Here is a 21,964-nt window from a genome sequence, read left to right on the forward strand (position 1 = left end):
CCGGAGCAAAGCGTGGGAAACGACCCAATCTACACATACCCGGGTTGTCCATGGATAACGTTGGACAATTCGAAAGAATCACCGTTATAAATATGTAAATGCATGCATATTTATGACAGGAACCCTTTCGAACGGGAGACACATATTGGTTACGCAACACCTTTGCATTTTAATACTAAAAATACCTAGCTAGATAGTGTCATCAACACGAAGGCCGGAACAGAGCAAAATAAAGGGGGTGGAGGAGGAGTTAACAAATGTGCTCACTTTCGAATGCAGGGGAGGTCGTCGAAAACCAATCCCTCGCGGAGAAGCTACTGCACATTTAAATGCACTCAATCAACACAAATACGCACTCGCCGTAATTAAGCTAACTAATACTAACATCTATTATTAATAATTTATTATCCAAGTTTTGTTACTCTTCTCTTCTTCTATTTCTTTTCTTCTTATTATTTTCTTTCTATTGCACTTACTAACTAATACTAACTAATGCTAACTAATACTAACTAATGCTAACTAATACTAACTAAAGCTAATACTAACTAATACTAACTAATACTAATACTTACATGTACTAACATGTATTGCTAACTAAATCTAACTAAAAATCTAACTAAAGCTAATACTAACTAATGCTAACTAATACTAATACTTACATGTACTAACATGCATTGCTAACTAAATCTAACTAAAAATCTAACTAAAGCTAATACTAACTAATGCTAACTAATACTAATACTTACATGTACTAACATGTATTGCTAACTAAATCTAACTAAAAATCTAACTAAAGCTAATACTAACTAATGCTAACTAATACTAATACTTACATGTACTAACATCTATTGCTAACTAAATCTAACTAAAAATATAACTAAAGCTAATACTAACTAATGCTAACTAATACTAACTAATACTAATACTTACATGTATTGCTAACTAAATCTAACTAAAAATCTAACTAAAACTAGTATTAACTAATGCTAACTAAGGCTTCCATTTCAAAAGTTTCATAGGATCTAAGAGGCCCTAACATAGAAAAAATAAACTAAAAAAAACAAAAAAAGGGGGAGCAGGAGCTCACCGGCAAGTCCACCGACGGCTGGCGCGGGGCGGCGGCGGGGCGGGGCGGCATAGGGCGGGGCGGGCGAGGGGCGGCGCAGGGCGGGGCGGGCGCGGGGCGGCGCCGACGAGCAGGGGCGGCGCGGGGCGGCGCAGGGCGGGGCGGGTCGGGAGAGCAGGGTGGGAGAGGTACGTGAGAGAGAGAAGAGGTCGTGGCACGGGGGGGATAAGGCGTTAGTCTTTGCCCTCAGTCAGCTGTCGGCAAAGAAAGCCGTTAGTCTTTGCCCTCAGCTGGCTGTCGGCAAAGACGGCCCCCGTTAAGCACTCGTCGAGGCGGCAACCGGGTTAGCCCCCTATGCCGTCAGCCTTCCTATGCCGACAGCTTTTTTGTCCTTTGCCGTCAGCTGGCTACCGGCTTAGATAAAGTGGACGGCATAGATTTTCTTTGCCGTCAGCCTCTCCTATGCCGTCAGCATCTATTTTGGCCCCGTGAAATTGCTGACGGCAAAGCTTAAAGCTGTCGGCAAATTATGTTTTTCCAGTAGTGTTTGAGATCACCATTATGTTCTACAAATATAATTGCTTTTTTGATATCCCTATGAGAAAGGTAATTTAATGAATTAAAGAGTACAGATTAAGAAAAACATTTATAGCTTTATCAAGTGTAGAACTTTTCGCTACACTATGCCAGAGCCAATTTATTTAACCAATTCAGCACCACCTAACTTTTGTGGTACACATTGCAGCGACCACAACAGAAGGATCGGTCGTCCTCGGTGCCGCGGATGTGCTTATAGACATTGAAGGGCGCATACAGGCACCACCGCCACCGTTGGAGTTTCCAAGAATAACGGTGTTGGGGGTGGACGTAGACGAACGGGCAGAGTACGGAGATCGATTGAAGCGATTATGGAATAATTGTTATTACCTGACCAAGAACCATTGGATATTATCAGCTCAAGAATTCCAGAGGTAAAAAATTACGAGAATCAATATCCAAGATTTGCCCGACTCAATTTCAGTATGAACAATACCTGTACAAAATTTTGATCAGGAGAATATTAGCACGGCATAATCAGTGGGTGGAAGAAGGAATAGTATATGGATTGGAAAAAAGGAAGATATAAAGGGAACCTAGCAAAGCACCATGCTCATGGATGTCCTATCGCTATAGTGAAAAGGGTGAGTTGAGAGCGGTAGTGGAAGAAGTATATATACACGTACCTGTACTGAAGCAGCATAACAACGAGAAAACAAAAAGACATCCATTAATCACCGTTGGCAAGTGGCGCACATCATCCGCCATGAATGCCTGAATAGAAACTGAATATGATTGTTGCCATCATACCCTAGCGGAGCAGTTTCGCTGTGGGAACAGGGGAACAGCCAGGCAATGGTTCGTGTGGATGTGCAACGGCACTTGGTCCGGAGGTCCTGACCAGACCTACCGCACAAAGCTGGTCCGCGGCCGTGTCGCCTCTCTGTCTGCATGGTCTCGCTTCCTCCCTGTCAGCGAACGATCCATTCGTCCTCTCAGTCCAAAGCATCGATCACCCACGCGCATCAAGCCCTCTGTGCCAAAAAAAATCCCGAGCAACCAGATTACTCGGATTCGGCCACAGGAGTAGCGGCCCTCAAGGACAGCGCCCCAACATAACTCATCCGTTCGTAAAGAAAAGCTTCACGGCCCAGGCGGAAAGGAGACTGTAATTAGACATAGATCGGACAGCCAACACATTCCGATCGTAAAAAAAACGAACGGTCGTGAGCACTGATGGTGTAAGAGGGCAGGAAAGGAGTTCAGTTTTACTGTCCTTAATAAGCTACTCCCCCGTTCCTAAATATAAGTCTTTTAAGCGATTTCACTAGATGTCTACATACGAAGCAAAATGATTGAATGTATATTTTAAAATATGTCTATATACATCCTTATGTAGTTCACTCGTGAAATCTGTACAAAGATTTATATTTAGGAACGGAGGGAGTACAAGACTCTACAAATTTAAAGAACGACTTATTTTTTTAAGGTGGGACAGACAACTTATTTTTAAGCCCAAAATAACTGGCCCATGTCCGAACGGGCCCTACGGTTCTTATAGTTAGGCCCTGTTCGGGACGTGGGTTCACAAAACAGAGGAAAAGAAACATGCATAGGTATGGGATGGAGTTCAAACTGAAACCTACAGGATTACAAAAAGAGGAATGGAAATTTGATGGGGTGTTCTGAACAAAGGATTTTTTTTTGAAATCTGCACACTTCTCTAGGAAACAGAACTAGCCGTTATGTGCCTGGGCATTGTATTCTTGCCGTTGATTTGTCTAGCCGTTGCTTCTTCTTTCTCTTGCTATATAAACACACACAATGCATTACCAACCACTTGCTTGTCATTTCTTCTCCTCTCCTGTAAGAACTTCTCTAGGAACCCATAGTCCACTCTTGTAGTAGCAATCCATTCATTCCTCTAACCCCAAAATTCATTCATTCCTGAAGCTCAATGGATCAAAACTACAGCCGGCGGTCAAGAAACGAAGATGATTTTGTACATTTCATACTCCCTACATTACGAGGTAGCTCATCCCAATCATCTGAGAGGAGAGCGATACATACATCCATCCTGAATGGAGCTACTTACGTGTATGAAGCTCTTACCGGCCACGAGGTTCTATGTGAATGGCGGTGTCATATGGAGAGATCAATCTTTCAAGTTTTAGTGCAAAAACTGTATGAAAAGCACCTTCTCCAGGATGCAAGGTATATCTCTGTGCAAGAGCAAGTAGCCATATTTTTATATGCAATATCAAAGAATGCAACCAACAGAACATTGCAAGACAGATTCCAGCATGGTGCGGATTCAGTTAGTACTTATTTCCATGCCGTGCTCAACGCGATTACTCGACTCACATGCAACTACATACAACCTTCTATATACCAGCATCCCATATTAAGGCAACAAAAGTTTTCATACTTTCAGGTATTGTTTTCAAGTCCTATCATGCTGAATTGGTACTGTGTAAATCTAGCTTACATTTATATATCTAACTGTAGAATTAAATCAACAGAACTGTATTGGAGCTATTGATGGTACTCACTTTCCCATGACTATTCCTCCTGGGCAACAAGATCCATACAGAAATAGAAAACAAGGTCTTTCACAAAATGTAATGGTTGCATGTGACTTTGACATGAAGTTTGTGCATGTACATGGTGGATGGGAAGGATCTGCATCAGATGCAAGGGTTTTACAAGATGCACTAGACCATGGATTCAATGTACCACCTGGAAAATTTTATCTTGTAGATGCTGGTTATGCAAATACACCCCAATTCATTGCTCCATACCGAGGAACTAGATATCATTTACAAGAGCAAGGAAGAGTTCAGCAAAGGCCACAGTGCTACAAGGAGTTATTTAACCTTCGACATGCTCAACTACGAAATCATGTCGAAAGAATTATTGGCATACTGAAAGCAAGGTATCCCATACTAAAGGCAACTACAATGTTTGATATTGACACACAAGTTGATACTGTAGTAGCTTGTTGTGTATTGCACAATTTCATAATGCTACATAATGGAGACATGACACTGCCTGACAGAGCTACAATGGATATTAATAAAAGCAATATGAAGGATGTACCAGATGGTGATGCCAAATACAAAAAAGATGTGATTTTATTTAACAACTTGAGACAAGCTGGAAATGAGATGCGAGATGCCATGGCAATGCAAATGTGGGCAGATTACATTGCTAGAAGATAAGCATATGTATTGTGTAATTTTCTCTTAAGTTATGTAATTATTTGGTTGTAATGTACTCCACTCACTTAATATGATTATTTTATCCAAACACAGCAAACAAGCATTGATTTAAGATCCATTTAATATTACATAAAAAGTTGAATGAGTTTGCCACTTCCATAAACATGTGCCCAGTAATGCACATACACAACCTACTATAAATTAACTATGACAAAAGGATCATAACCATGTGTCCAGAGATGCACATGTACAAAATATATCTCAATTTTAAGCTAGACCTTCCCTAGTACGAAATATTAGGTATTCTGAACTTTTCCAATCAACCAACCTAACCGTAATGCGTTACTTGAAAATGATAGAAATACTTCTCTGTTCTCCTTGTTGGCGGCGAAGATGTCTGCTGCTTTTAGCATATCTGCCATCGATAGACCCTCCAACCTTTCAAGTGCTTTGATGCATTTCTTGATGCTGAAAGGGTCCTTTAATTTCCTCTCCTCAATGGCTGCATACCTATCTATTTCTTCCCTTCTGAGTTTCAGGTATCTCTCATGGAAATCATCAATACTGGTCGTCTTTTGCTTTTTCGCCCTCCTCGTGCTATTAGCCTCAGGACCTGAGCTAGATGGTCGAGGATTGCGATGTGCAACTTGTGGATTTTCATGCAAGGTTTGTCCAACGTGTTGTGAAGAAATTGGTATTGCTTCAACTTGTGGAGTATGTAATGTCAAGTCATTTCCTTGGGTCGAGTTTACCTCCACTTGACTGAATGTATTATTGCTAGAAAGCCAATTTGTGTTTTCACTATCCTCTTCAATGTGAAATTGCATGGATGAATCACCAGGAGCATGTATCGTTGGTGTAGGTGTGTGCAAATGCGCCTCTAGCCCTTGCAATTGTGGTGAATGTGATGCTGGAAACTGTGAGGGTTGTGTTGCTTTGTTCGCATAATAATCCATGCCATGACAACTCCTTCCCTGAGCATAGCGTCCTATATGAATTATGTAAAAGAAAAAGAACAGTTATAAGAATCAGCCAAAAATAATCTGGGCCAATTAAGTCAATGATTTAATGCTCACCATCATATAGAGCGAAAAGATCTTCATAGTATGGAAATGACCTTCCTCGCCACGTGAGGGCGTCCTTGTTTTTGCGTGCCTCTAGTGCAGCCCAAACATTATCTGGAGCCACCACCATCTTTCTATCATGATCCCAGCCAAAACCACTTTCAGATATTAAGTCTTTTATAGCTTTGAAATCTCTCTTTAGATCCTGCTCCTTTTGCTTCACTTGAATTACCGTGAAGGATAAATCAAATCTTTGATTGAATTTACCAACAATACTTGTCCAGGCCTCTTTACTCCATGCATTTTGTGTCCGGTATTTGGGAACATCGTGGTCTCTTAGGAGTTCAATGAGATATGCCTTCATTTGATGATTCCACTTGGCTCTACCAGAATTCTTAGAGGTACCTAGCAATATGAAAAGTGCAGCTTTATAGGTCAGCGCTTTTTTAATATTGTGCATATTAGGTCTATTCCCTAATCCTAAAAATACCTCGATTCAGTTTTATTTCTTTACTACAAGCACACAGCCAAGCCTTTCTTATTCTGTAGCATATGTTACCAGAAAGTTCAGTCCACACAAGTACTAAACTTTCTGATTTATTGAGAGCAACACCACGGAAGTACTATACAGGAACTCACCTAGCAGGCTAGCAACACTTCCTGCTAGCATATATCGTACATGAACAAGTAGAAATAGATCTTTCTCTCTGTAACAACTTAAACACACAAGAAATAATCTCTATTCGTTTATATGCATCTAATAGACATTCTGAATCTGTGTGACCTATTCTCATTTTTTACAAGCCTATAAAATCTGAAGTAGAAATATTTTTTAGGAGAAGAAATCAACAAGTACTAGTAAAGTTTTAGGAGAATAAATCGAAAAGATTTGGATGCTTACCTTCTAGGGAGATTTCCTGACTTCCCCCAAATTTTTGGTCGTCATGGCCTTGTGTGGATGGAGGGAGGAGATGAGGAGGTGGAGGAGGGTGGATTCGCCAGCCGACAGTGCTCCGCTGATTCTCCATGTAGATTTCGCGCCAAAGTAGACTAGGGTTCCTTCTTCTCCATGGGGGATTTGGGGGGAGTGGCGGGAGTGCTGAGAGAGAGGAGGCGGGAGTGCTGAGAGAGAGAGGAGCGGCTGAGACTCTGTTTCCTTTGCCTTTCCATTAGGTCTGGGTAGATTTTTTGTTTCCCGTGAAAATCGCTGGAAAGTTGCCTTTCCTAAGGGAAGTGTAGCGCTCTTTCCTTTGTCTCGAACGCCTCGAAAGGAAAATATCCACAGGTAAGGAAAGTTGTACGATTCCTCCAAAAAATCCTTCATCCCGAACAGGGCCTTAGGATTGAGCGATCCGTTTTGTTTCTTGTCATCCTCCGTTCCTCTTCCTCCTCCCGGAACCCTAGCTAGCCTCTTTTTTTCTTTTTCTTTTTTACGGGAAACCCTAGACAGCCTCTGCGGCGGCAGCTTCCCAAATTCGCCGCTGGTGCCGGCGAGCGAGGGCGAGGGCGAGCGCCAGGCGGTGCGCTAGCCAACCGGATACGACGGTACGCTCCTCTCCTCGATCGATCCCCCCCTGCGAGTTGGAGACTCGGAGTCGGCCCAATTTCATTTATATGTGTATATAGCAAGTTGGAGTGGAGGGAGAGGCCGAGGGTTTCGCGCCGGCGGGAGTCGTGGCCAGAGAGCCTCCTGGACTTGGATTCACGGTCGGAGCTTCCTTCCGACGCAATCTGAATTTTGGATTCGTCCAATGTGCGTGCGTGCGTGTGTGCAGGAATGACGTCGGAAGCGGATTACCTGCTACGCCAACCTGAGACCACTCCGGATGCCACACGATCCAGCAGCACCACGGTACCCCCCCTGGTCTGCTCTCGTTCCATCCCTTCTCCTATGAATATGATATATGATGCGTTGCAGTTTCTTATTCCTTATTTTTTGGTTTGGTGGCTGCAAGATCTTGTCTGAGGACCATAATGAGCAGTTGAAGCATACTCATCCTTGCACCTACAGCAGCGGCGGTATGGTTGCGGACCGACGAGCAAGTCTGCCGTCTTTGTTGGTCCTTTTGGGCTAAGACTACTTAACCGCGTCCTTGTTTTGCAGTTGTTTTGGACTATAGAAACGACGATTCCTTGCCGCCGCAGCGGGGGCTTGAGCCTGAGGTGGAGCTCAACTTGCAAGAGAAAGCGTTGCTGCTGAACCTGAAGGTCTCATTGGAGGAGATTGCACCGCCGCCGCACTCAGAGCCAGAGCAAGAGCAAGAGCTTGAGTCGGAGTCGGAGCCAGAGGAAGACCTTGAGTCCGAGCCGGAGCCAGAGCTTGAGTCGGAGTCGGAGTCGGAGCCAGAGGAAGACCTTGAGTCCGAGCCAGAGCAAGAGCTTGAGCCGGAGCTAACATTCTGGGAGAAGACATGGCAGGTTCTTCACATACTTCGCTGCAAAGGGTTGGCTGACCTTGACCCCAAGAGGAATGCCCTTGTCCCTACCCGCGTCCACAAGTTCAACATAGCCTTCTACGACCTTGATGAAGAGTGTAAGTATATCCACAACTACTATATTTCAATTGGCATGCCCTCATTAGCTAGAATGGCATAGATTTGGATGGGGTTAGATTTATATTATCTCAGTTTCCCTTCCCACTGGAAGGTATCCATTTGTTGGAGTAATAATTCATGCATCTCGCCCCCTTGTTGGTTCTGATTTGTTTGGCCGCTGGCCTTAATTTACAGCTGACGCTATCCATGGACCGCCGCTTAAAGAGCTTCCTTGTTGTGACTGGAGCAAGACTGTGCCATCATCTGTCAACGTTGTGTACTTGAAGGTTATTAAATCCGATGTGGGCTACCCTATCAGGGTATTTGGCACTGTTCTCGCAAGGGATGCGGTCGACTACAAATGTGTGTATCTGTTCAAGCGTGAAAGTGATGATCCCCAGCTCATCACCTCTTCGGTATGTATACGTTCGTCCTACCTCAGTCTCCGTAGTGTTTGCTTACTACTGTATATTACTGAATACTGATACATGCTAATCAAGTCTAAATGTTGCCCTCACCATTAATCAACTGTGGATAGAAGAGTGCTTGTTTGATCACTGCCATAATGAATAGTCACAACAGTATGTTTTCATATTAATTCTAGGTCTGTAGACTCGTTCTGTACCATAGCACGTAAATAGTTGTATACTCCCAACATATATGCTAGGTTCTTCTACTTTCTCTAGTGATGCACAGCTTGTATATATCTATTTTAACTGAAATAATTCTTGACATCCTTTGTAGTTGCGAATATCATGATTCAGAAAACCAGTTTCGTACAGTATACACTTTGTTGATGTAAAAGCTTTTATATTTGTGCATTATAATTGTAATAGGAGAAATGATGGTTTCTAGCAACTCACCATTATGTTGCGAGGTATCATTCTGTTGTCATAGTTCCTATAAATATTCTTCCTAATTGTCAATCAACATGATCTCATCAAACTTTGCGGATGTAAAAGTTGGAGAGATTACCATTCTATTTGAAAACACGACAGTTTTTGCACCTGACTGCTAATCTTCTGAGCCATAATTCCGTTGCCATAGTTTTTATATTTTAATTCCCAATTGTCGAATCACACCGTGTCTCATCAAACTGTTTGCCTTTTGGTCTCATGTGAATTTTCTTTGCGAGAGGTAAGAGGGAGAGGTGATGTTACCCTAGCTAGTTTAGCATTATCTTGGAGTCCCTTGAACTTACATTGGTCAAATTAACTTGGTTTCACACTATATTTTGATATAGCTTGTTTAGTAACTTAGTATACGTATTATGTGCAGGAGGATGAATTAACTTTGACAGGACCAAGTCGAGCATTTATTGCACGAGATAGCATGTTTTTCGAGATCAACTTAAAGATCAAGGGGGTTTCTGGGGTTGCAGAAGGAGATTTTAGCAAAGGTGTAGTGGAGCACAATCTCAACTGCTATGGTGGTCGAGCTATGGCTGATTGTCTGACTAGTTGGCGTAGCACAATCGAATTGTTATGCAACCCTGTTTGGCATCATGTGGAGGCCACCCTTGAAGTCAAAATTCTGGAGGGACCTCGTGGTGTGCCTTTCCGCGGCAAAGTGATTGCTTGGACCGATGACTTCGAAGAGAATCCTATGACCCTATTTGATTACGATGATGACAGCAGTGAAGAGGTTGCAGGTGGTCAGGGACTAGCACTACAGGAAATAACTTATAAGCCGAGTGCCCGAAACACTCGGCTTACAACGGTTTACACTCGGTTTATATATAAACCGAGTGTTTTCTCCGGCTTATAACACACGCCTTACTAAGGACCGGCTCATCCGGTGTAAGCCGAGAGCAATAGCGAAAACACTCGGCACAAAATTTATATATAACGGCAACATGGTACTAACGACAAGCCCCGTGACAGTTTATATAAGCCGAGGGCCTACACTCACACGGTTTATATGTAAGCCGAGGGCCGAGCCTGGACACACGGGTTATATATAAACCGAGGGCTTAGGCTAGACACACCGTTTCTATATAAACCGAGGGCCGAGCCCTCGGCTAAAATTGTAAACGACCAAGCCATGGATGCCCTATAAGTCGGGTGTCAATGCCTGGGACACACGGCTTATAGCGCGCAATAGCATTTTTTTTGCAACAACATAACTATATATATGTAATATATATCCATATATCACAACAACAACAATATATTACATATCCAATAGATCACAACAACAATATAGTTTCACAAAAGCATGCGTACATATGCAACAAGATTTCACAACCAAAACGGTCATGCATACATATCCAATATATTACAAGTTCACAACAAGAACAAACCGATGATGAGTTCAAAGTCCACACACTCATACATATCCAATATAGTTTCACAAAAGCATGCATACATATTCAAGGAGGGTTCACAACAACATTACATATGCAACAAGAGTTCACAAACGAAAGCATGAGTTCAACCTACAATATGCAATGAGTGTCCACCGCATCATGTATGCCCACCGTCGACGGCATTCGTGATGCAAACCTGTAAGTTCATTACCACACGCATGAGTTTCCAAAGCTAAATTGCAAATGATCGATAAGGCACAAGAGTCAACAAGCATCAACATATAAGTTTCAAATTAAAGCTAAGAAGTATGAATAATACAAGGATCAACACTTTGGGCTCTACTATCAGCAATGCACAAGTTGGGAATTGAGAGACACAACCAACGACAAGACACAAGCATGAATAATGCACAAGCATAGACAACTACCTCGAGTGATCATTGTGGCGTGCAGGTCGAAGCATCTTGAGCCGCAGTGCATGTCACTGGGCTTGCTTGGGCAGGTGTAGATCCACCAACCATAAAGTTATTGGAGCCTTCTCCTGACTGAGGACACTTCAAGCTGATAGACAAGGACAAGAGTTACTTCATCACGATACACCGCTATAAACAAGAAATAACAGTTGTTGCATGAATACCAAAATAACGAGAATGGTTCTAGATGTCGTTGAATGCATAACATGATTCAATCTTAGATGGTTCATTGAGCACACGCAAACAACGTAAGATAACAGGGCGTTATCAATTACAACATACTCGACTTATTTAATCTGGAGAAGACAACGTAGTTGCGGTTGCAGTGCAGTTACCTCAAGACTAAGAATGTGGTGCCATCAGGGGCGGACCCAGACAAAATTTTGACTAGGGGCGCTATATTTGACTGGGGCACACCTTCTATAAAGTTGCTCATTTTGAAGTGTTTTGTTTCAAAATGTGCACAAATACAAAGGGAATTCAAAAATTTGAGTGGGGGCCTAGGCCCCCACTCAGTTAAACTTGGGTCCGCCCCTGGGTGCCATGGTCGGGTTTGATGCCCTCCAGCAAGGTAAGCATCATGGCTTCATCGAGGCTGCAAGAACAAGTGAGCAAGGTGTGAGACGGCAAGCATAAAGGAAGTGTTATCAATGCTGCAGCATTAAACTTGCAATTAACAGTTCTACTTTTATATAGAACCAAGGATCATGTTCAACCAGCAACAAATGTATTTGAACATCACAATATATAATTGCTATTATAAAAAAGCCATATCGGTGTTGCCATACATCAATAATGCTGACAGATGACATATTTTGATGAGCTTAATAACCACTATATACAAAACATGCATTCCAAAGAAAACAATCAACAGGGCCCTTGGAAGGGGAGCCCTGGCTCTAGCAAAAGGTCTTAATAGTTTATAGAAAGGCAAATGTAGATAGATAGTCCTTTAGTGAATAGAACCCTAGAAAACTATAAAATCACTTCACATTCTGATTCAGCGTTTTGTGATGAAATATTGGCCATCAAGTAATTTTGTGCAAATCTCAGAACAAGGCAGTGATGATATAATTACTGAAATCGCTGCTATGGTTAGATTATTTGCAAGTGAATTCAAATAGAACATGCTGTACATATGGGCATAATAATGACATGTGGACAAAGAGATGCTACAAGCAACTATAACATCAATCTTGTTTGACAACGTCTATCGGAATTACAGTTTATAAGACAAGCAATTTAAGCTCAGGTTAGAAGATAAAATAATTAGGCTGCATGCCTAATCTTACTCCCTTTATTGTGGTTGATTTTCATGTGTCCTAACAATAAAAAAAGAAAATGAAACAGTTTGCATTGAGACATTCACTAGGAACAGAAGAAAGTTGTCAATAATGAGATGAGACAAGAGCATCGGAACGTCGCTTGCGATCAGGCACTCTGAACCTGCGAATGGACAGCTGCATAGCATGAGTTTGTTCTGGTAAGGATGGATCTAGGTGCAGCCCAGGCTTTGGTATTTGCACGGAAGCTGGATCGATTCGGCAACCTTCTCGAGGGCCAAGCAGTGAAGAGGTTGCAGGTGGTCAGGGACTAGTCAGAGACGATGGCTCGCTTGCGCTATCTCGTAATTTGATAGCTGTCCCTATCGACGAGGATGACGGAGAAATGGTGCTCAATGTCTGCTTTGTTGATAGCCATGATGAAAACGAAGGCACTGTGGTCTCTCTGCAATACCCTTGTGAGGAGGAGTTTTGCACTTATGGTTCCTACGAGCTGCAGTTGAAGGTTTCGTGGAAAGCTGTTTTATTCAGGCCAATGTCGAGATTAGTCCATAAAAGATTGTTTTCTCTGCCACAGCCCCCACTAACTGTCAACTCGTGGATGTGGGAGTTGGTGTTCCAAGGCAGTTGTGGATGCTTTGGTGAAACTATAATTTATAAGATATGTTAGTACATTGCTAATTTCTGGCTAGGATGAGAAGACTATGCGGTCAGCAAGTTAAGCGCCCATGTAGCACATCTAATCATGTGTTTCAGTCTTGTCAGCAACATAAATCTATGTAATGCAATTAATTACCCATTACTTGGGATACTGATTATCTTATTGTAGAGTATATCTTTGGTGGCATCACAAGCACCATAATATTTGTTTGTACTATCTTTGTTCTAAATATAAGTGCTTTTAAAGATTTCACTAGGGGACTACATTCGGAGCAAAATAAATGAATTTATACTTTAATGTATGTTCATCTGTATGTAGTCCATTAGCAAAAACTCTTAAAAGAATTGTATTTAGGAACGGAGGGAGTAAGTGAGTAGTGGTAACCAAGATTATTCTTGTTTAGGCTGCCCATGAACCGCCCAGGGAGTAAGTCAGTCTGCGCATGACAAGAGAGAGCTTGATCCTACTCTGTGCATGCAGAAGAGGCTAGAGGCTCTAGTTGTGCTCGAGCTACCTCGGGACCATGCTCGGATTTTCCCGGGCCATGGTTGGCGCCCACCGGACGAGGGCTGGGTCAAGATGGCAGCATTGCCATGGAAGCTAGAAGGGGCGGAGCAGGTGGGGTCGCGCGGACCCTATATTCTTTCTTAGCTACTTGGTGCAAACCTTACCCGGGAATCACTAATCCTCTTATAACGGAAGCTCTAGCTCTTTGCGATGGTGTCTATCTTGTTCGAGATTGGGGAGCATGTTCCTTTCTTTAAGTCCTTTTAATTCAGCATGGTGGTAGGTCGGCTAATGTTTCTGCTTATCTTTGTTCAAAGCAAGTTAGCATTTTAGATGTCACGAAATGTTGGCTCAGGTCACGAAATGTTGGCTCACTTCTACACCGAGTCTCCTTGTAACCAGCCTCTCACCTAATTATGCTGGAGCTGTTTGTGTTGAATAAAGAACTTCCAAATTTCCCTGCAAAAAAAAAAGAAACGAGAAGCAGCAGGCCCGATTTGAGCTTCTAGCAATACACCGGTTTTGTGTGTGCGTGCGTGTACAATAAACGAAAAGAATCAGATTCGAGAGCTATGTACGTGTGCTCTTCACGCAAGAATCAATTATCTTGATGCTTGTACTACACAAAGATACACTACAGGAATCAAGCATTTTATCGTCAGGACGCTACACACGGCAAAGAAAGGTTTACTTATGGCAAAGATATTGCCGTCAGCCAATGTCAGCATACACCATGCGGGCAAATGTAATTTTGCCGTCAGATGTCGTTCAGGCACATGGCAAAGATTTTAGCGTCAATGAATATATTTTGTTGTCAGCTCGTTTATCTTACAAACGGCAAAGAGAAGCAATTTTGCCGTCAGCCTCCCATAACCTAGCCGGCAAAGAAAATGATTTAGTTAAAAAATATGAAACAATAGTCCACGTATAAAACACAGGTCGTAAATGGTCAAAGGCATATGATTTCTTTTTCTTTTCTTGCTCATTACAAAAACAGCTAATTACAAAGTTTGTCACATGTAGAGTAGTTTTCACCACGAAGCTAATTACAAAATAATCCACATAAAAGATTACAGAGTGAAAAAAACAAGGGAAATAGAAGAGGTGTCGAGGCGCTCGGCTTCCTCCTACGCCAGGAAGTAGGGACTTGGAGTAGGGGTGGTGCTCGTCTTTCCATGGAGCTCCTCGTGGCGGAGCACATGCAGCGGTGGGAGGCTGCAGGCAGGTGAGACGAGAGACGGGGTCGGGCTCGTAGGGCGAGGTGGCGGCCGACAGGAGCTTAAGGAGAGAGGCCGGGTCTTATGGCCGTCCGGGGCGATGGGGGTGAGGCCGAGGATGGCGGCCGGCGGGGGCGACGGGAGGTGACGCTCAGGACGTCGGCCGGCGAGGGCGACGGAAGACGAGGCCGGGGCTGGAATGGATAGGGGCTAGTCAGACGTCACGTGGGGCTGGTCACACGGCGGGGTGTGTTGTGGATTTCAGATGTGCGGATGAGATCTTACCATGTCATCAATCCATATGATGAATCCACGTGGCCGTCTGCAAATAAAATAATAGACGGCAAACATGCATTTTGCCGTCTGCGAACAAATAACAGACGGCAACATGAATCTATTATTTGTTCGCACACGGCAAAATGTCTGTTTGCCGTCTGTTATTTTATTTACACACAGCAAAGTATGTCTTTGCCGTCAATTATTTTTTCACGGACGACGAAATCCATCTTTGTTGTCTAGTATACTTTGTCGTCAATTGCTGATGACAAAATTGATCGTTGCCATCAACCACCATGAAAAGGTGACAGAAAGATCTAGCAAATTTCATGATTCCTATAGTGATACTTCAAAAAAAGGGTCGGTATGGTCGTCGTTGTGGTGGACTACTGGTACTGCTCGTTGTTGCCGCTCCATTGCTGCTTGCCGCCGCTGCTCCTCTGCTGCTGCTGCTTCCTACTTCTGCTACTTGCTGCTCACTGCTGCCACTCCGACGCTACTCCGCCGCTGCTACTCCCTAATGCTGCTACTTGCTGCTCCGCTGCTGCTGCTACTTGTGAGGAAGGAAGATAGGAAGAGGTGGAGAGGAGGAGGAGGAGAAAAGAGGGGACGAGGACCAGCTTGGCCGAGAGGAGGAGCACTGGCGGCATGGCGAGTCACATGAGTGTGGGCGGCGAGGCAAGCGAGGGGAGTAGCGGCGGCGAGGCAAGCGGGAGGAGGAGCGACGGCGCCTGCCGGTTTGTGTGGCGGAGGAAAGAGAGGAGATGAGGACATCGAGACATGGGAAGAGATACTATAGCTATTCAGGGCCGTCCGATCAAAACGGGGTCCAACGGTCATAACGCGATATCCGTGGAAGGTCTATATTGACCGATCAGAAAAAAAACACCATGCAATTTATGTATTTTTACTTTTGCTTCGCACTGTTTTTTTTATAAGGTCTAAACATAGATTCGTCAATAACAAACATGACTTATTAAGACATTATAGGTAAACTTTTCATCCATTTGTATTATAATTTTTTAATTATACTCGGTAAATACCTAAAAATACATATATGACTTAAATATAGTAAACGGACCCCAAAATACGCCAAATTTTGACAGATCATATAATGGTGCATCATCAGCTAGAGAGACAGCATCGGAACGGCTAGCTCCTTGATTTATTTAGAAGAATAACATCGAGAACCCGCAAGAAGATTTGGCTCATGTCGTGGACCGAATCGAGGAAAGGAAGGAAGAAAAAGAAAAAGGAAACGAGTTTTTTACTTGGGGCGGAATTAATAAAAGGAGAAACGAGGAGATGAAATGTTGCATAGAGCATTTTTGATGCAAGTCTCGAAACGAAACGAGGAGAAATAAACGCTTGTTTTCGTTGATGACGTATATACCACGTTCTACGTACTTTGTCATTCATCTCTGGGAACACAAGAAGAAGAGAGCGCAGTGGTCTACGGAAAGCACAAGCGACAGCGGTAAGAAATGAAATGGTGCAAAGTCTCGGAAACAATCAAATATCATATCAATCTGATGGACGAACACCAGAGTGCTTCTGCTTTCTCATCTATGTACGACACACTGCTGGAGCTGGAAGAGAATGACCATGGGTACCTGAATGAAACATTCAGATACAGAAAGGGCAAGAAGGGTCTGACCCACATGAACAGCCCGGGGGGTCTGCTGCTAATGATGCGAAACTCTAGGCATCATTCAGCAAAGTTTAAAGAAGGGGAGTTTGCTCGCATTGTTGCTGAGCATTTCCCTCACACCTGCAGCTCGCGCAGCATAGGCAGAAGAAACTACCTATGCCTAAACAGCCCGGAGGTATAAACAACGTTTGTCTCGACAAACAGGTTCATTCTACCTTTATAATCCTGATGCCTTCCATGCCTATGCCTATGCCGGTTGTGGCTATCCCTTTTCCCTATTTCCAGCTCTACGTGAGTGTTTTTATTTGTTGGGTCTTGGAGACTTTGTTGAACTATTTCCTTTCTAATAAAGTGGCTGCATGCATCGTTCTGATGCAGAGGCTCGGGGATAACCTCCTTTTCGGAAAACAACAACAAATAATACATCTAATGATATCAGATGATTCTATGACAGAAGAAATGAGAGATGAGGGTTTCATCCTTTGCTAGGGAATCCTTGCTCTTTATAAAAGGCTTGGATGGTAGGAATTGATACGAATTCACTAGCCCAGGATCCCTTCGTTGTGAGTTTGGTACTCAGGTAGGTCAAAGATTTACTTTCCTTTTCTTTCTGAAAAGGCTGTAATTCATTGATCTCCTAACCTTTGCATCAATGCACCTATCAAACACACACTTTGTTGTCCAAAGTTCATGGAAACAAAGTTACAGCTACCGTTCCTTCCTTACAGGCAAATAATAAAGCAAGTAAAACCAGCATCGCCTAGTAAGTTATCATGTGGGGTCACGATCAACGCTCCAACCACAAAAGCATAACTTTTGATGTCATGCAGGTGAAGTTCCATTCACATTTTGGTAGTTCATTCGCTTGTGTTTGTGGTTAAGGATGCCACCAACCTAATACAGACCCAAGTACATATCACCTAATCCTTGTCTTCGGCAAAGTGAATGAATGTCTCCATCTGCGTGCCGATGTCTTGCAAGCAGTTGCTTCACAGAAGGGACTTTGCCATGCAGAACCATGTGTTGTGTTATTACTGTCGGAGTCGCTAAAATGTTGCATAGAGCAGAGAATTACCAATTAATGTGCATCTGAAACGGGCAAAATTAGCTTTAGTGATCCTTTTTAAGCTATGAACGGCCTTAATTAGCTTTCTACTAAACAAGTATAACTTATTTAATCTTTATATAAAACAGTACCTAACTTCTATTTTTGTGTTATTTATTATTTTGCAAAACTATCTATTACACCTATTGAGTACTTCTACTTTTATTCTCGTAAAGTAGTTGTTCTAGTTAAAGTAAGTGTTAGGATGCGTGAAGTTGTATCGGTGGTCAATAGAACTTGAGAGAATATTAATTCTACCTTTAGCTTCTCATTGGATTCAATACTCTTAGTTATCAAAAAAGTCTACAAACGACCCCCTACACTTGTGGGTTATCAAGACCTTTTTCTGACACCACACCCAATCAATACATATTTGAAATATCAAAGTGCCTCTAAGGATTAAAATCTTGACGTGGTTTATAAACAAAGGGGTGATATTAATCAAAGATAACTTGATAAAACACAGGTGGGGAGGAAGACATAAATGTTGTTATTGTCATCAGAATGGAACAATAAGACATCTATTTCTAGATTGCATCCTTGCAAAACTACTATGACGCACTGTTCATATAACTTTTAATGTTACCCCACCACATGCATTAACTCGCTATTTACAACGTGGCTCAACGGAGTAGATGTTCAAATATCGAAACTTATCAGAATTGGGGTATGTGCTTTATTTTGGGCTATATGGAATACCAGGAATGATATGATTTTTAATGGAAAGAACTTTAATAACCTTTTGCAGGTTATCTTCAGAACAACGTCTTGGATCCGTACGTGGTCGTTACTCAGCCATGCGGACTCCAGAAAGCTTATGGATATTTGGTGCAACCGATGGGGGATGTTCGCACGGGCTATCTTCAGCCGGTTTGGATGGCGTGCTAATAATAGGCTAGCTATATAGGCATCGTAGTCTGCTTTTAGCTACGCCGAATATGGTAGTCATCTTGTCATTTTATCTTTGTTTTATTCTGGAGCTTCGGGACCTTGTGGATTTAAGATTATGTTTTGAAACTATTTTAATAAAGATGGCAGCATGCATCGATTGATGCAGAGGCCCGGGACTAAGTTCCTCCTTTTCCAAAAAAAAAACAAAAAAAATATGTATAGGCATAGAAGGCACCAGGAATAATCGTAAGTGTAGCATGCACCCTTATGTATTCACAATCGTTGTGTATACCTCCCCCAGAATCCAAACCTGCCACCACAACGTGACTATGGGTTCCATGACCAGATGATCATCTCATGCAGCCATATGCTCGTGATCGCCACAGGAAGTTGGATGTCATAACAAAGTGTTGGGCGGGTCACTTGCTAAGGGGTCATGCACCACAATGTCATAAACAATGTTGGTGAAGTTTTTCGGCATGAGAGGTGACGACCTCGTCACAATTGTTCCCTTCATCCTAATCTGAAGAAGAAGAAACCATAGGGACTCTGAAACTCAGATTACCGGAAATGATAGTGGGCCTGCGCACAAATTCTGCACAATAATACCTAGATCAAGGTACAGTCCTGCCTTCCAAAGCTAGTCCACTAAGAAGAAGTTATTCTATCTTTGTGTAATTTGCTGGTGGTTCAACCATCAGGGTTTTAACAATCAATCTGCATGTCTTTATTATGGCCATGTGCTTTTCAACAAGGCGCCATGTGTCTTGAAGCTGAATTTTTGAGTGTATTGTATTTGCACTCCTGAGTGACTTCTTATTTTGGAATTGTATTGTATTTCAACTCGTGAGTAATAGAGTAATAAAGGCTTCAGTTTTTCTGTCCCATGGTTTGTATATAAGACATGGTACAAACAGTGGATTTTTTTTAAACGCGTCAAGCTCGCCAGTAGTACTAGGTAAGAAAAACAGTCATGCTTTTATCCATGATCGTTTATCGATATATTTGATTCAACCCATTGATCAGTTTGATTTGCATACGTTCATGTCTCTATTATCCACTTTGGAACCTCGGAAACTTCGACCTTGAGCACATGTGCTAGAAAATTTTCTCTTCTGTCTATCTCCCCATTTTAAATTTTGTTCGGCATATTGGGTATACACGGTGGGGCTGCCCCAGGGTGTGAAAGGCGGGACCTTTCCGCTCATCTTTTTTGTTGGGGTAGCGACGGGTCTCTAATGAGGTGGTGTCAAGGTTTTGGTTATTGTAGCGCGGTGCTCATGGGTGTGATGTTCGGTCACGGTGAGTGTTGGGTGAGGTGAAAACCTGTTCTGTCTTGGGGCGATCCGGGGATGGTGAAGCTCGTTTCCTTCTTAAAGGCGTCGCCTCGATTTTCATTGCCTGTTGTTTTGCTGTAGGAAAAACTTTGAACTTTGGTTCGGTGGTGGCGGCGCTTCTGTATCGTAACCTTCCTAAACGCGTCACCTTAAAGGACACGGTTTTCCATATGTGGCTTCATCTTTTTGCGATGGCGTATTCACAGTTGAAGTGTCCGGTTGCTCTTGTAGTGCTAAGGATGGTATTGATCCACCCAGCCTCTATGTATCCTACCTTGTCAGACTGGGCGTTCGGTTCCACTCAACCGATCGGTGCGGTTCTTCAGTTTCTATAGAGTTTCGGTTTTAACAATTCGCTGACCGATCACTTAACGAGTAGCTGACAAACCGCGGCTTCGGTGCACCGATAAATCGGTTCGGTCATCGGTTCACACCGAACAACACCGATATACTAGTAGAAAAAGCAAGCACGGCCCCCGGCGGCGGTCATGGAGGCCGACCGCCCCGGGGGCGGCGCGCGGTGCGGAAGCGGCGGCGACGGCTAGGTCAAGGACCTTGCGGCAGATACCATGTTGAATGGGAGAATAGGATTGGTGGAATAGTTGATGTATTGCTTGAGCCTTGTGAGCATATATATAGGAGTACATGATTATCTTGGAGTACAAGTCAAGGCGGGAACAAACCCTAGTCTATCTATGCTTTCCTAAACAACCACGTTACTCAACAGTTATTATGAGCTCATTCATAGCCAGTTTGATTACAAATTAAAATTTATTCTTTTTGTTTCTCGAGTTGTGGACAAAAAAAAATACTGTTGGAGGAAACTATCAGGGTGGTCCCGGTGCTTCAAGTCATATAATCACTCCAATAAACTCGTAAAACATTCTAAAAATCATTTAGAATTTAACTCATAACTTGAGAGACAAAAAAGATTTAATTGCATGACGGTACCAGTAATGGGATGAATTGGTATCCCAGTTTGAATTCACAGAAAATAATTGTTGGTTTTCTTTCTCGAGTTGAGGATTATTAAATACTAACTCTGTCTCAAATTATTTGTCAAATGGATGTATATATACACATTTTAATTTTAAATACATTCATTTTCATCAATTTCTGTGACAACTAATTCCGATGAAAAGAGCATATATTGGAGGCATATATACGTGTGCTAATTAAGAAGAAATGGAAGTTTATACGTACCGGCCAGATGTGCGTGCATGCATAGAGAAGACAGCCAACCATTACGTTTAAAAAAACATTATAACGGTTTTCTTTCTTCCCCATAAAGAAAGAAAGGATCCACACGTTTAGGGTTTGCTCGCCGGCCTTTCGTCGACGTCGTTTGTGCCATGAAGACTCAGATTCATGATTCGTAGTTAGGTGAATCATTTGAGTTTAAGTTTTTGTGTCATGCCTGTGAAGGTGGGCCGGCAACGACTCCTTAAAAATGAAATAAGATGTTTTTTCATCTACTGACTATGGCTAGGGTTCGCAAGCCGCAATGATATGGCCTGGTCACCAGTTGGCTAGAAAAGAAAAGAAAAAACGATCGCGAGGCCTGCATTGTTCTCTAGCTGCTACTGCGAGTAGGCCTTTGAACGGTTGAGGCCCAGGTTGGGGGCCCCTTGATTTCGGGGGCCCGGGGCGGTCGCCCAGGTAGTGGGGAACTACAAGTTCGATGCATACAACATGTAGCTGCTTTTATTTTCTCTGTTTTTTTACAATAAGGTAAATCGATGACCTCATTTCATACTACCTTAGGACAGTAGTAGCAGTTTTAATTATTATTTTTGTTCTTTTTCTTATTGGTTACGTTTTATTTATTTTGTT

General features: G+C 42.7%; 1 protein-coding gene and 2 long non-coding RNA genes across 3 annotated transcripts; 1 reads left to right on the forward strand and 2 right to left on the reverse strand.

The window, feature by feature from the left end:
* Positions 1–4,911: 4,911 nt before the first annotated feature.
* LOC123398237 lies at positions 4,912–7,082 on the reverse strand. Its single transcript, XM_045092731.1, has 3 exons — positions 6,790–7,082; positions 5,901–6,293; positions 4,912–5,812 (listed from the first exon to the last, which is right to left on the reverse strand). Exons 1-3 carry the CDS (start codon positions 6,914–6,916, stop codon positions 5,121–5,123), a joined length of 1,212 nt encoding a protein of 403 aa, XP_044948666.1. The 5' UTR covers positions 6,917–7,082; the 3' UTR covers positions 4,912–5,120.
* A 610-nt stretch (positions 7,083–7,692) lies between these two features.
* LOC123398363 lies at positions 7,693–8,084 on the forward strand. Its single transcript, XR_006610141.1, has 3 exons — positions 7,693–7,740; positions 7,844–7,907; positions 7,993–8,084. It is a non-coding gene; the product is annotated as an uncharacterized LOC123398363 (long non-coding RNA).
* Positions 8,085–10,730: 2,646 nt separating this feature from the next.
* LOC123396902 lies at positions 10,731–11,438 on the reverse strand. Its single transcript, XR_006609931.1, has 2 exons — positions 11,159–11,438; positions 10,731–10,926 (listed from the first exon to the last, which is right to left on the reverse strand). It is a non-coding gene; the product is annotated as an uncharacterized LOC123396902 (long non-coding RNA).
* Positions 11,439–21,964: the final 10,526 nt, after the last annotated feature.

This window comes from Hordeum vulgare, chromosome 5H, assembly GCF_904849725.1.
Source record: "Hordeum vulgare subsp. vulgare chromosome 5H, MorexV3_pseudomolecules_assembly, whole genome shotgun sequence".
Classification (NCBI taxonomy): Eukaryota; Viridiplantae; Streptophyta; class Magnoliopsida; order Poales; family Poaceae; genus Hordeum; species Hordeum vulgare.

What these genes read in the sequence shown, in the direction of transcription:
- LOC123398237 (XM_045092731.1), bottom strand. Translation starts at nt 6,916, where the DNA reads ATGGAGAATCAGCGGAGCACTGTCGGCTGGCGAATCCACCCTCCTCCA. An exon ending in TCAGGAAATCTCCCTAGAAG is followed by an intron (nt 6,294 to 6,789) that starts GTAAGCATCCAA and finishes TCATATTGCTAG; the next exon opens with GTACCTCTAAGAATTCTGGT. An exon ending in TCTTTTCGCTCTATATGATG is followed by an intron (nt 5,813 to 5,900) that starts GTGAGCATTAAA and finishes TAATTCATATAG; the next exon opens with GACGCTATGCTCAGGGAAGG.